Source organism: Schistosoma haematobium, chromosome ZW (genome assembly GCF_000699445.3).
Source record: "Schistosoma haematobium chromosome ZW, whole genome shotgun sequence".
NCBI lineage: Eukaryota > Metazoa > Platyhelminthes > Trematoda > Strigeidida > Schistosomatidae > Schistosoma > Schistosoma haematobium.
The window spans coordinates 28,969,166-28,985,910 of NC_067195.1; the positions used below are offsets into that span (position 1 = coordinate 28,969,166).

Below are 16,745 nucleotides of genomic sequence, written 5' to 3' on the forward strand. Positions count from 1 at the left end.
GTACAATGTTATTAAGTTTTTACCTCATTGTTATGCTTGTTCACTAGTTATTCATCGGCCGGGGAATTCAGAAAAGTCTGAGTGACCATACAATAAGAAAAATTCATGTAGATCGTATCAAATGATTGAGTATTCAATACAAGATAATAATCACGTGAATCAATAAAGCATTTTAGGTCCGTGTTACTTCAAAATACTTTGTCCATAGGATAGAAATTTAGATCATGCAAAGACAAGAAAAAGTTTATCAGAACTATGTGCTATATTAACACAATGCATTTCCAATAATCTTAGCACACGCTTACTTGCTATGACATCTATGAAAGGTGAAGGCCACACTAGATAAATTAGAAGTTAAGCAAAATAAGGATACTTTTCGTATATAAATATTTATACAAGTAAGTGTATGATCAGATTGCTTGAAATTTATAACGGAATGAGCGGTTTTATGTGTAAAGTCCCGTAAAATCATTGCCAATTAAAAGCATCCACGCGTAATAGATGCCTAAGTAGAGGCCATCACAATGAGCACTGCTAGCCGGCTAAATTGGTTGAAAGAAACGTATGGTTATAAATTCATTCATTAAGTTAGCCAATAGTAAAATGCAATTTAATTCCAAGCAAACTGATGCATTGGGAAATACTCATTAGATAAAACTTAATTATTATTAACTAAGTATAGTAAGCATAGATAAGTGAAGAATTATAATGATAATTAGTGATTCGCTTGAAACACTGTTACCTTAGTTGCTTGGTTCTTCTGTTTCAATGACAGCATATATATGCGTCAATCTTAAATACTTCTAATCACTTATTTCGCGCCCTATCCCTCTTATAATAATTTTCCGTCCCATTTTAAACATCCAATATCCAATTCACTAATTGATTGTATGTTGAATCCTTGTTTGCAATCATATTACGAAAATTTCCAGCTATGAATTACAATTACTTTTTGCGCTTCATCCGCTAAAATTTAGAGTAGCCTAACTGGTGCATGATCGATATTGATAGCATGATTTAAGGAAAGTTTAATTTACACTTAACCCAGAATAAAATGCATTTATTACTGTAATTTTTGAGAACGATCATAAGAGTAAAATATTGTCTAAAATAACTCTAGACTGAACTTACTTTTTACAAGACGTAAAACTACTAAAGAGTGAGTGCTTTCGGTGTTCTTGCTGACTGAGCTAAAAATCTTTAGTGTTTACCTTGTAACAGAGTGAAAACGTATGTAGTAATTATTTGCTTTCGATTATTCGTCAATTCACGGTAGTTACTCCATTAAACATTTGGGGTCTAAGTTAAGATATCTTCAAAGCTGCTAAACTAACGTTAAGTTTAGAATTATACCAGTTATTCTAAAGTGATTGGAATTTACCACACATATAACATTAGAATCATCCCGACACGAAATCAATAAAACTGGTAAATAGATAAATAAATATCATTTTTACTGAGCAAAGCTGATTAAAACCTCTACTAGGCACTAAATACAATTATAAATCGAATTCATAAACTCAGCTAAAGAACGAAATATGATTTAGAGTAGAAAATTTTTCAGACAATGTCACTTTCAAGAGATATACAACTGTATTTTATATGAAAATACTGATGTGATTAGAGAGGATTGTATGTTTTTTCCAAGGTTTGTAATGAATAGCATTCATGGAGTGAACTTTTTAACCATCAGTAAAATAGATTATTAATAAATAGGCAAAATACTATACTGGCTCGAAATTACGGGATATTCAAGAGACTAAACTCAAACTCATAATGAAATGCAGTAAAGTTATTCTCGTCAATCGACTTATATAGCCACCTTGAGCCTGGTGAGATATGATTGATTAACATCAGTTTTTTCTTAACAAAATCCTTGTGCTGGACAGATATTTTCAATAAATAAGGTTTGCACACACATTGATCAACTTTTTGTACAGTTCGCACAAGAAAAATTAAAATTAAATAGAATTTTAGATTTTAAAAAAACATGGCTTACGTGGATTTCGATTTTCAATTGAATCTAAAGACATTAACGCAAAATTATCTAAACCCATTGAATCATAATCATCCGTGCATGAAGGCGAATTGATAATATTTGAAGTATTGATATGCTGAGACGGTTCATCGTAAACATTTGTTGTTGTTATTGATGTATACCTCAGTATTGAATCTTGTAGATCTAGATTCGAGTTATCAAATAAAATCCGATCGATTTCCTCAAACATTTCATGTACACGGAAAGATTGTTGACGATCAAACTCCTTAAAATGACGTAAGGATATATTAGTATATTTGTGGGTAATTATTTAATTTCATGTTTAAAAAATTAAATGAAAACGAAAACAGAACAATAAATATTTTTAAAAGGTAATGAATTATTGAAGTTAAAAGTCAGTTATGGAGGGGGGACATTAAAAAAAATGAAAGGCACGCACATTTTATAAACATGATTAACCATCGTTTCTATATATATATATATATATATATATATATATATATTCGTTTTTATAAGCAACGTTATCGGTTGTTTGACTTAATGACTATATGAATGAATGAATAACAGTAGACCTTTCGTAAAAATTCTTAGTCCTGCAGCTAACAAAAAAGTTCAACGAAAAAACTTGTAAAAAATTTGAATACAAATGGTAATTTTTGTTGTTTATCCTTTATTAACAAAATAAATGATCTGAATTACATGACCTTTTTCAGTAATCTCACCCGGTTCACAATCATAATGATGTTCAGGTACCTGTGACCTGATTATATTACCGACTTTTCAAATTTATCTGTGCTAGCTTCAAGTAAATCCCAAATACGATCCTCAGATAGGTATGTAAGCTCTTCAACCCCATTTAATAAAAAGATAAGTTGACCTAAAAAAGGTCATCGACACATTCAGTTTAGAATAAGCTAGTGAAGTTGTCATCTAACTTTTTTTCAACATCAAATCACAACCTTATATATGAAAATTGTTGTCTCAAAACACCAATACAAATTTTGAAAAATTCTGTTAATAGTGTGTATTCATCTGAGGATAACACTTTGTACTAGTCTGGCATTAAAAGTTGATTAGTCTGTCTCATTAAATTATTCACCACAGAGAACAGAAAAGATTCTCCTGTATGCCATACATGCATGTATCTCATGTACCTAGACAGACAAAAAATGTCCGTTTTCTTTATTAGTTTTTAAATCTGAATATAAATTATAAGTACAGACTCAACATAAAATGTTTGACTACTGAGCCAATAAAATCTGCTTCAGTCAATTTAGAAACAGAATCTTTAAAAATATAAAAGGAGCAACTGTTTCAGTATTTTATGAAATTTTTTTATTTGTCCAAATATCTCGTTTTAACATAAACAGAAAACTCACACAAAAATTAAAATAGAACACAAGTGTAATTATTCCGTTTCTCAAAGTAATCTGCAATTTACGCCATAATGGAATAGAATAATTAAGAAACACCCATATGAGGTCGAGGAGATCATCGAGTTTTTGATTGAGATCATGAATCGATCAGAGTTAGATTATTACTGAAAACCTGGAAGAACTGAACGTCTGTTGTGTCCTAATATGGGACTTTTCAACAATGCGCATCCAAGATGCAGTTTTTCAATGGTGGTCTAACATTGATCGATTCATGATCTCAATCAAAGAGTTAAGAAATAGATTTTTAAAATTTCCGTATAAATTTTCCCTCGATATTTATTGTTTATTAACTCTGGTAAAATTTATGAAATTTATCAACTCCATACTAAATATACAGATATATATTTCAAAAGGTCTTCAATAATCAAATTGTTAATCACTAATTTGTCAAGCGAATATATTTTGTTTGACCAAAATCATAGAACTTTTTATTAAAGTTGCGAAAAATAGATTAAGCATTGATAAAAATTTGAATAACTTGCCAAATGTAAACCTTAATTTATCTATTGTTTTTAAGTGTAAATTAATAAACTGAGATCAGTATTAATATGTTTATTTGAGAGAAAAAAGTTGAAAAGTGGCCTAAATTGTTGAACAAAACAATCCCTCAGATGTAATATATTATTACTTAGGAAAACATTATTTTGAGGAACAAGAAGTTGCCTACAGGAGCATTCTTCGACAATTTCATACAGCTGGAAAATTATGTCACGAACAATTATAGCCAGGTCGACAAAGTAATCCTCCTTTAATCTTTTTTTAAAAATAAATACTATGCATCCTAACATAGACGTTACACTCTTTTTATAATTGCCAATCTCCAGTATTTCGAATGCCGATTACGCAGGTAACATAATTTAGATCAGCAATTAAACTAGTAGTTAGTTTACAATTAATGTACCGTCATTATTCAGCAGAAATCGGTACAATATTCTTAGTACCTTTAAATTACTTACTACATAAAAATGTACTATTATGGGGCATTTCTGTAGTGCCACGAGTGTCGGATATGTCTAGTCGGCCAAGGTTTTAATACTAACTCGGAATCAAGAACTTCCAGTTTTTAGACGTGTGAAACTAGTTTTATGCTCACTTACTGAACACTGAACTTTGTCTTGAAATCTATTACAAACAAACCTGAGGAAACGGGTTTTTAGAAAAGGGGATATATATACTCAGGTTTTCAGATACAAATTGTTTATTAATGATCACAACCGCAAAACATATGTCCAGAGCATTCTTTGAACTGCATTAATGAAAAATTTATATTTCTCTAATCAAAAGTATATGACACGACACACTCATTAAAAATCAAGGACAAAACTCACATTTGTTATTTTTTGTAGATTTATGTTAATATTTGTTGTATTTATATAATCGGCCACATTTGTGATATTAAATCATTCGTTATAATTCCTTATCAAGTAAAAGAAGCTTGGTTGCTTAGATACACACAAAGTGTATATTTTTAACAAAAACCTAACTGAACTTTAATTTAATTCTAAAACAATGCATATTAGTAAGAATAGGTTTCTTCCTATTGTATAAAATAAATCATCTTCCTTTGTTCTATCAAAGTATCAATTAAATGTTATGTATACATTTCAAAAGTGCTTTTAATAATTTGTCCACAACGTTACTTAAATCTTACAGAAACTAGGCCATATGAGCCTGTGATAGGATACCTCTTTACATCCATATATATAATCAACATAAAAACTTATTTACAAGAACGAATTGTTGACACAGGACTCTTTTGGACGGTTTAAGTACCGTTTAATGTAGTATGGACCTATGGCATTATGGAAAAATAAAATACATGCTAAATACAGACGTATAGGAAGACGTCTGTTTGAAATATTCAAGCAGTGTTGATGATGAGTAAAAACATTTGGGTAAAAACTTAGGTCAGTCCGTGAGATCACTGATCTGAGAAAAATAATTTGTCTACTAAACGTAAAACCCAAAGAAATTGCTATTCATACTGAAATGTTAGGTTTTGTCTGATTTTTAATTTGATGCATATGAACACATTCATGCTTTTTAGTTTATTACTAGGATATGTTATAAATCAATGAACGAAGACTCTGAGTACTATGACCAGAAAATTATTATAAAAGTCCAGATAAGTTATTTTCCTTTACTTCAAGTTGTTATTAATCTCTTCTGATCATTTCTGAGCTTAACTTCATTATTTTTCTCCCTTTGTTTCTTTTCTATTTTTGATGTCCAAAAATATCTAGACTTTAACCAACTCCCAATTTCCGAGTTTCTTGTGTTGGCAAATGGTTTGATATCTTTGGGGCAATTAGTATTTATGGTTGACCGCTGTTAGAATAGGATGAACCTCTGAAAGCATATGGCTCTATTAAGCATTCTTCCGTTAATTATCTTGTTTACCTACTAAGTAAGCATTTACTCAATATGGTTGAAAAAAGAGTTAATATAAAGCAAAACTTCTTTTCTTTAGTAATGCTGAACATAGACTTTCGATAAACCACTTTGGATTACTATTTGACTAGTAGATATGTAAGGTCAAAGAATAAATACCTATCTATATGCATTCTAGAATCATTTTTCCGTACAGTATGTCAATATGTATAAGCATGCGGTATCCTTCAAACTGTAAATCGATAGTACCCGAAACTTCTTATTATTTTGTAAATAAAGTAAGACTGAATAACTTAAATCTTATAGGGAAAGATACCTGGATCTCAGTCAGTTAGTGGTCTTGAGTGCTGTTAGAGGTATGAGGACGGTTTTCACTTCCCGGTCGCCCACACCGTGGAACGGTTCTCCTAGAGGTACCTGAAAAGGAAATTGGGTTAGAGGTGGTCTTAGTGATCTGAGAGCATGACCACAACACCCAAGGGACAACTTCTTGAGGGTGATCACAAACGACCGTTTTGTGGATAATTTTTGTGTTAGCTTTGTACTTGTTGAGACCTTGCCACCAGAGAAGGATATTCGCGGGATGAGATGAGGTATGCATTTTTATGGTCGGCCTTTTCTAACCCCACCCCTTCTTGTGAGAAGACAGCATCGCTGTTATGCTAGTTGTCTGAAAGAAAGACCTTACTGTCGTTACACCTCTGTACAGTCAGCAGTACGACTTCGTCCTCGGACCCTGGGTTTGCTGCTTTTAGTCTAACCGCTCTTCAATCGACCTACCTGGCATGATATGACCTTGAGAAACGATTGTTTCGGTTTGTATAGCCCGAAAGGTTCATCACGATAGGTAAGCCCGATCACCATGTCAAAGTGGCAGCAACAGACCTGGGTCTTAAATGTCACTATTGTGTTTGATTGACTTGAGTGAATAGTCACTAGTAACTAGATCAGCTAAACATAACAGTGTATCATAAAGTATTAAACCCTTAATCGTTGGCTGAGGGTTGTTTGATACCCTCTAGTAATTTTAGCCATGAGTTACTAATATCTGACTTTACGTGATTAGTTAATTTATTGGTTAGACTATGTAAGATATTGATGTTCACTTGATTGATACTGGAACTCAGTAGTAATAATTTATTCTGAAATAAAATGGATGGGGCGGAGTCGTAGGATCTGAATATTCAAACCATGTCTAACCATCCGATTATGGTTTGATTATTTACGATATCTTAGAAATTGGAATTTAAGTATTTTAAATCCATTATTTATTTTTTTCTCTTGAGAATAGCTTATTTTTAAAATGAAAGGGAAAAAACGACTTTTTGTGAAATATAACTAATAATTTTAAACTGAAGCCAACTGCTTGCTACTTTTAAAAAACAACCCTCCATTTTCTAAGATCGATGTCAATTTGTATATTTTATCTGCCTGATAAAAATTACTCAGTTATAACCAACAAAAGTTTAGTGATTAGGAAGTATATACAAAGGTTTACTGCTATGTTACTGGTACGAAAAGTTAACAAAACACTCGAACTATGTCTTATTGTGTATGACTTAAACTTTGAAAAGACTCATTGCTAAGTTTTAAATACAATGTTATGTTTATGTACAGATCTGTAAAAAAAACGCTTCACTAAGTTACTTCATAGTGAAAATTATCTCCAGACAAATTTGTGAAAACTAATGAATGAATAAAAATATGAATGTCTTCTAACTACTTACACACATATCATCACCCCATTCAGATGAAGAAACACTACCCCAATCTGTTACATTTGTAGAGTTAATATCATAATACTTGGCAGCACTAGAATTTACGTTCTCATCAAATTCATTATCAATTAACTGCTCACTCGGCTCGATTTCTGAACATCGATAATATTTCGAAGCATTGATGTTTGTTGGTTTGTTGTAGGTTTTGTGATTGCGATTATTATGTTTTTTTATAGAATACCCTGAACTGATTGTATTCAACTCATTTGAAACACGTTTAGCTTTCCCATTTGATTTCTGCTCATTGAAATCAATGCTCTTTCCTGACCCAACTACTACATTAGTTGATTGTTTTATAAAAGGCTGTGAAGATAAATAGCTGTTGACGTATCCTCGTGGAGTTGAATCTATCGCTTCTTTTTTATTATGTAATGTCGTAGAAGCATTGTCACACTGCAATAACCATGAAGATAACTGACTTCCATTTAATGAAAGATAATTACTACACTTAGAATGATCAGATTGATTAACTGACACCTTTTTTACCAGTTCTGACTTGCCAGTTGTCAAGCTAAGAGCATGTTTGTAATCTGGTTTACTTATATGACAGTTATTATTTAATTTTAAAGGATTATAATTGTGTATAGAATATTTTTTCTCAAAACTGCTTAAAAAATCCTTTTCATCTTTTCGAATTATTGAACGTCTTAACCTATGTGTATTATTTGTAGCGGCTGAAGTATAAGTAGTGGACGGTTTTACATCAATTTGAATGTTTGTTATTCTATTAAAATTTAAATGCTTGATTTCTTTGTCGTTAACCGATTTAAGAGAGAACTTGGATATGCAAGCAGATGGTGTGATGTTTACTAATTGTTTCTGATTACTTTGTTGGCATTTCGAAGCACAACTTTTTACATGAGGCAGCTCTTTGCTTAACTTCTTCATTTCTTTACTACTTGATTCGCTTTTATGCCAACTACGTGCTGAAGTTCTATTTGGCAGCGCAGGAGCTCGGGGTACATCTCTATCATTAGGCCTGCTAAAATATAAATTCAAAAATATACAAATTTATTATAATCAATTTTGAACAATAGCCCTATTGAATTCGGTAACCTAAGCTTACTTATTTATTTCACAATCAGCGAATACATCAATTGCTCTTGTTTTACAAGTAAACAATAAACAATGGTTTTACTAGATAAAACCACATATTAACTAAAGATTTTATTTGATTGTAAAATTAGTAAACTTCTTATATATGTCCAGTTCAGTTCAATACCTGCTCTTTAACTATAAGAAAACAGAAATAATCAAACAAAGCAATCCGCAACTAATATGAAGTTTGATATATGTTTTTTAGATCCTTAGTTCTACAAATAGTTAACCGCCGGAAAATGTTTCGAAGGCAAATAAAAAAAGAAGAGTGAATACGGCAGTATTGTCTGTCACGGTAAAAATCATTGTTTCTTATACTAATCATTTCTACTGGCAAGTTTAATCTGATTGCTTTACGTCCGTAAGCAACAAGTCTGATTAAAGTATAAAGTTATCTAATCTATTTTACTGCTTATCCGAGTACGTATATTTAAATAAAAAGGGATGGATGTTACCTGAGATCAATAGCCTAATTCATAACTAGATTTTAGGAGTTTCAAAATGAAGTCTTAGATGATAATCAGATCATAAGATGAAGATTGCTATTTATTAGCTCTGCTCGAAAAGCATATTGAGCGGTAGAAAATAGTGCTTTATGGATTGAAACCATTGGGTAATCTTAGAAGAATCCTTGTCTAAAACTTTCAAATAACTGCAGTTTATTTAAGTAAGGTGTCATATCGGTATCTTTTAAGAATCAAGCACTTTGTCAAAAAGAAACCGACCACCATAAATATGAATATAAGGCAATTAACTTGGCTAATTAAACAAATGATTCGATTGGTAGTGGTTTAATTTTTTAGTAAATCTTTAAAGTAGGTATACTGTGTACTTTGTAAGATCCTTCAAAGCACTTCGAAAACTATGTAACTTAAAATTTTTCTGAAAATATGGGACTGTAGTTGACAAGTATAAGCGAAATATGATGGAAGTTGTTAGATGAGGAAGATCATTGATCAAAATGGCTAGTTAAGCATAAGATACTTCTCCTCATAGGTCAGTAAGTAAAACGCTGTTATAAACTATTTTATGCCACAAAATATAATGACGTATACGTCTACAAAGACCTGAAAAATGTGATTGCATAGAAGACCATTAGCTACATTTACATGTTCTGCAGTCGGAGAAACCACTGGAAAAGTGAGGAAGCTATGGGATATAGAAGGTAGGTATGAGTGAAATAAGATTAACCATGATAACAGTTTTTTGAAAAAATTCAATTATCGTTCCATAGTGCTTTTTCGTTCTGGGTCAGAATTACATTACTAATTTTTAGTTATACAGCAACTAATAGAAGATGGGTTGCAATAATCGGACATTGAAAGTAATTGAGTAGGAAACTAATCAAATGATCTGACGATAATGTTTAACAACCCACTGAATTCTCGATTTAAAATCATATGATATGCATAATAAACATCACGAAAAGTCTTAGATTTATCAATATTCAAGAGTGCTCAAAGTAATTTGGTTCACGAACCAAACATTTACTTCAATAAATCGTTTTTATTAATTGCTGTTAGTTCGTTCTTCACTTGGTTACGAGTGATTTAAGGGAAGTTGAAAAATGAGTTTATGTGAATCTTCAATAACTATTCTAGAACTTTCACTTGCCTTCTACAGCCATGGAGTATGAAAACTACGGATTACAGAAAGGTTATGTCTATATCTCCCTGAAATGGTCATATTTTTAACAACCTTCAGACACACTCTTATCCTATCTGAGATAGTATTTCAAGATAGGCAATACCTGAACATGATTGACATACGTTCAAATCACCATGATCAAAAATGCGTTCATGACGTTTTTGTCGTCCTACTTTTAACTTCATCATTACCTAAATATTGATCCAGCAAAAGACAAAACTGTTTCAAACACTCCTGCAATAAAATGCTAGTTATTTGCGCAAGTATATTTTCAAAAGATGTAAATGCTCAGTGGTATTCGACTTGCAGCAAACGATGTTTCTGCATGTTATTAGTGAAAGTAAAGTGGACAAAGTCACATTTCTTAACAGAAAATTGCATGCCTCAGCCAAATGGTCGAACGCGTCGACAACATCACTTATCTTAGAAGTCTGATCAGCCCTAATGGGCTGGCGCCTGACGAAACCTCAGTACGGATTCGAAAAAATCTATTGGCTTCTGCAAACTTGCGTCACCTATGGCAAAGGCAAAATATTCGTCTATCAATTAAGGAACGAGTATACTGCGCAGCAGTTCACTCTGTTCAACTTCACGACTACAAAACCCGGACATTAAGAAAAGAAGATACTCGTAAGCTATTAGTATTTGACCACATATGGCTTAGAAATATTGCCAGCATCTGCTGGGATCACTGGGTAAGTAATAGTGAACTTAGACACGGGTTAGTAGGGAATGATGGTAAATCAGTCGATGAGGTTGTAAATCCTCATCGACTAAGATGGTTGGATCACGTGTTGCGTATGCCTGAACACCGATTACCACGACGTGCAATGCTATCCGGTATTGGAGATGGTTGGAAGAAGGTTAGGGGCGGCCAAACCAAAACGTGGCATCAGTGCTTGAAGTCACCATCTTCTAGTCTGAGTCATGTTGGTAGATGCGGACTACTTGGTTGGTGTCCATGTGACTATCGTAACCAATAGTTGGAGACTCTGGATAATATGGCTCAGAACCGATCACGATGGCGTAGATGCATACACTCTCTGTCTTCCGTTAAGCTATGAGATTAAAATCACTTCATATCTTTCTTTCTACGAACTAATTCTTTCTTCCTGTACTATATCCTTATACGGAAACTTTCTTCTATATATTACTACCATTGAAGTAATTTTCTAATGAATTTGGTGTTCATCTTGTTGTGCTAATGAGGTGTGGCAACTTGCATATATGTTCCTGGTTCTACGTTGTAGTTGACTGACTAAATGATATCTTTTTCACGTAATAAGCGTTTATTACAAAGGTGGAACAAATGAGATAGATTTGCATGTCAAGTACTCGATAATGCATCAGCTTAGCTATAATTGGTAAGGAACCCTCTAAAACTAAAATTCAAAAGCCTTTTACATAACTTAAGTTTCTTCTAATCAAAATTAAATACTGACCAATTACCAACCTTTTATACCGTACTACTTTGTAGCCTTAAAAGCACGAAAACTAGACGTAAACACTTCAGATACTCTATGCGAGAAACCAAGAGAGAGTGAATAGCTGATTTTACTGACATTTCAGAGTAATCAAATGGATCTTGCAGATTATGAACCTATAATCAAGGGTGCTCCTTTATGCAGTCAAGTCACATTGATGACCTAACTTAGATCCATATATCGACATTCCAAACATCGCATTTACTAAAATAGAGAAAGCAACACAAGTGATGTTAATATATTGGATACGATATTACAGTGTTATCATAAAATGCGCTTTTAATAAACGCTAAAACATGAGCTGTCTGCTGTTTTTTTTCTTAGCTTTCACTGTTAACAAACACATCCTCCCCCTATTATGATGATAAATATAATCAAGTAATTGATCCCTCGGAGTTTAAGCTTTTTACATGTAAATGAGCGAGGACAACCTGGAAGCAGTAAATTTAATGACTAACCAACAACGAGCATTTAAGAGCATCAATATTGTTTAGGCGTTTGTGATGCTTGTTGTCAAATAGTGGAAATGATAACGTTTTAGATCAAAACACAGAGGACAAACGCTGCATGTATGTAGACTAGTAGACAAAAGCTTTTCAGAGAGCAAGAAAAAGGATTGGTGCGCCAATCTTTGTTCTTGCTCTCCTTAAGATAATAAAGGAAACTGTGTGTATGAAAAAGCTGTTCAACAGAACCTCTTCAAGATATGCAGTCTTGAGAAGATAGGTAAGCGTAAACTGCTAACCACATAAAATTAGTAAGGGTCACTGGAGAAACGAATACAAGTCTTTACAATAGCATGTTCTACACGGACTTTCAGATCGTTTTTGGACACAATCTGATTTGCGCTTTCGAACATACCAGTCCTGTAAAATACTTTAGCTGAGTAATTTCGAGTGACTGGAACAATGTAAACCCATACTAATGACAAAATACTCGACGCGTAATGTATAACTATTCTGAATAATAATCATGTTATAGCATAGTAAATGTTAAGATCGATTGCTACCAATTTTTTGGTAGATAATGTTTAGTTTGGAGCTATTTCTCAAATATGCATTTCGATATCCTTGAGGTTGATTACAGCCGTACAACACACAGGAACGTAAGTACGGTCTTTCAACATATATTTCGAAAACGTTTACTAACTTATGTATTTTAACCTGATTTTTTTGCTGCATTGCCCTCAAGCTTTTCCACACTACAAAAGCTCTAAACGGACTTAAAAATGATACTTTTATTAAACCTTGTTACTTTGACCATCATATAATTTTTATCAGATCTCTAATTGAAAACTTTGAAAGAGTCGACTTTCGGTGTTTATAACATTGAAACTAACACAGCAACTCCTTTATCAAATGCCATCAATACTTAAGACTTTCCGATGTACCATAGATAATTCTAGATGAGTTACGTCATGCATTTTTCAACAAGTTACTTGTTCATCACCTAACAGGTTTATGAAGACTGACTGACTCATGGCCAAGGGCGCTCACAATAAAATATTTATATGTAAAATAACACTCAAGATCAGTTCTGTTCGTTACTGTGAAATGTGCCACTACATAAATGCATCAGATATATCTAAATGAACGTTAATTAAACCCAGGGTTAAACTGAAAATAAGGTCACGCATCTTTCCTCGAACGACAGATGAATGAGACGCCTTACAAAGATAAACGGTATCAGACACTTCAATAACCAAGGTCATAGAAAAGCCAGAACTTCACATATATACACACTGAAAGTAAAATGATGAGGCCCGAAGCCACCATTTAAATAAAAAAAAGCAGGTCTTATAGATGCATTTCAAATGTACCAGGTCAACCACAATTTCCAGTAAAAAATATGACTGTAAGTTATGTTGAGGATTGAAGAAACTGCTGTGAACGACACAAACATATTTAAGCTACCAAATTAAGCTATTAATTTATAGCTTCCTACTTATCATAATCTAAATTTCCCAAGTAAAGACAACTAATGGAGACCGATGGAATAGCTTTACCTGGGTGCATCACGCGAAAGATAATAAAAACACTTGGTGAAATTAAAATCGAGCTCATATGAAATATCGAGTTCAGTCAAACTTTAGAGAATTATTGAATAAAATGTTATAAAGTGTTGTAAGATCTAATAAGACTACCGACAAGAGGCGCCACATCATTTCAGCCGCATGAATTTACAGTCATCAACCACGCACAAATTTAAAGAAGCTTTCCTCGCTTTAGATATTTGATATTTCCTGGGTTCCACCTACTTTCGCTAACAGTTTCGAAAAATATGACATGAAATACAAAGACATAAAAGAAGTAAGTGCGTTCACAAGCGCAAATTACATTAAAAAGTATTAACTTACAAACTAGAGATCTGAGAATATTTTTTATTTCCAATGCTCATTTATAAACTGTACGGCACATATGACCCGGCGTCGTTGGAAACCTTTTCAAAATAACGCTTAGAGTAGAGGTCGCATAAAACAAGCACCTTATGTTCAACACTGAGAAGTGAACGTAATCCATATGACTTCCCTCAAAAATAACGTTTTTTCGTCATTTTATTTGAAATAGCTTGCAAAATATGATATTTTCTACCTTCAGTTTTCTGTATCTATATATAAATGATTACTAACCTAACGTTTCGTGAACTAGACATTTCAGAACACTCCATAAAATATCTGCATCTTTAGCATCAAAGATTCAAATCTTTCTTTTAGATTTTCGGAACGCAGTTTTAAAGGCTAAATTCTTTTGGTCATCTAGTGCATGGTTGTTTGTTTTCGTCCCCGTGAATTACAATGTAAGATTTCACATTATTCGACTAAGAGAAAAAAGTTTTCCCAAAATAATAACAGCGAGATTTCTCATACCCAAGAATAATAGTTTTTATGCTCAAACACTTGTGAAAATGAAGTGCGAAATTTTGAGTGATCTGGAGCTAATCATCGGAGTTGATGATAGTACAGTAAAGACCATGAGGTGTGGTATAACAGGACAGGATATTTCTCATTTCCTTCAAAAGCTGCCATAGTATTTCATCGTTAAATGACATCATATATAATGCTAAAATTGTATTAAGCCAAGTGCGCAAGTGAATTTCGCGTCAAAATTCAAGATCTGTTAACTTAGATCTGGTTCGTTTGTAGTCTCACATACAGTCGTTCACGACAACCATTTATATAATGAAATTGCTGCGCATAAGCGAAAAGTAATTAACTCGGGTGAAAAAAATGTATTTAAGATGTAATAGATCAATCACGAACGCTAGTTTTAGTCTTATTTTCTGATGGATCACAGTAAAATGAGCAAAGCTGAAAAACAATATATAGTTTTAAAGAACAAACCATTAGTTACGACCTATGGGATTTGAGATGTTTTGCCAACATGATCAAAAGACAACAACATAGGTTTTCAAACAAAATACTGCTCTGACAGTTTCATCGAATGAATTTAACTCCATGAAATTTCGCAATAAAATGCGTTATCTAGTCATTAAATCAAACAGGTGATAAGATTATGTATACCAAAAATTATACGAACGGTTTGAGTTAATGAATAAGAGAATATATTAACTCTATGGTCTAGGTCTGGGCAGAAGCTCCATAGCTCAGTGCGACAGTCGTGTTGCATTAAAATGGAATGACGAAGAACGAAGACAAAAAATGTGACATGACCTGTAAAAACTGCCGATTCGTTTAAAGCTTGGCATATAAATGTATGTTCATTCATTTGCTAAAGTCCCAAGCTAAATGTTGCAACTATAACGAACTATCGCTGAACAAACTACAAGTGAGTCACAAAAGCAAATTGTAGAGTGTATTGAGGCACAACTAAGTAGAACGGATCCTATATAATTGAAGATCAGCTGCGGCATGAAGAGGGATGGCGTTATGATTTTAAAATCCGGATAGTAATTTTTCGCCAATCGAAAGACGACTCATTCACTCCAGTGCTGCATTAAACTAATGAAGATCGACCGGTCTGATCAGCCTAGCGTCCTTATCGATGCCTTGCTCGCCTAGCCCATCTAGTCTAGTCCAGAACACGAATAACAGCCTCTGCTATGCGAATCATTTACTTCAGACATATTCGATTCACATACCAGCCAAACAAACCACATCGCACCATAAAATAGGAAATAATAATTATACACAATAAAGCCGAAAAGAGGCTGTGAACGTGGGAGACAGTTATTAAGGAACTGAACATAACCTAAGAACAGTAAATCATATAATCATAATCTATAGGTCGAAATAAAGCATATAATAAAGGAAATACAGACATACATAATCTAATTACTGAATAGTTATATTATAAGAATATATAGATAATATTAGTCGATTAATAGGTTTCAGAAGTTACTCGTAATTTAATCGGTCAGTCCGTGATATTGAGGTTGTTCTCCTACGCTCACCATTCAGACACATGTTTCCAATCTTATTCTTGATTAGCTATTCTACTAAGGCAACCGATAACATGCCAACCCAGACTTTTACATTAACACTGTGTGGCAGGCATCGGATGAAAAATCAGACAATAAAAGATATAGTTACTAATTTTCCTAACACTTTACTCTCTATATGCACTTCCTGTTCTAACAAACAGCCCTCCTTATTCCAACCCTGACTTTCCTTCCTTCATTTGAACTTACTCCACCTTGGTAAATATCACAACTCATTGTTCTTTACTACTGCATTTTCTCATTTGGAGCCTCTCATCACATTTCACTCTGTCTACAAAAACTAATACGAATTTAGTCTAATAATTTATCACACCTCCGTCTGTTCCACTACAAAATGTTAAGTATTGTTTATCGTCCATATCAAAGTGCCTTGCTGCTCCTTGGTCTCTCTTTTTTCAGACTCTTGCTCTGAGGGCACAGCTATGAAACCTCTGACATTTGGAACAAACTAGAC

At 33.1% G+C, this 16,745-nt stretch overlaps 1 protein-coding gene across 1 annotated transcript in view; it reads right to left on the reverse strand.

Annotated features, from left to right (window-relative positions):
- CCDC81_1 (Coiled-coil domain-containing protein 81) overlaps nt 1–14,271 on the reverse strand; it is a 43,653-nt gene extending 29,382 nt beyond the window's left edge. The window contains exons 1-3 of the mRNA XM_051210952.1: nt 14,190–14,271; nt 7,554–8,586; nt 2,000–2,264 (exon numbers count right to left, since the gene is read on the reverse strand). Coding sequence (XP_051070979.1) covers nt 2,000–2,264; nt 7,554–8,586; nt 14,190–14,230 — 1,339 coding nt within the window. The 5' untranslated portion in view covers nt 14,231–14,271. The remainder of the gene's footprint in view (nt 1–1,999; nt 2,265–7,553; nt 8,587–14,189) is intronic.
- Nucleotides 14,272–16,745: the final 2,474 nt, after the last annotated feature.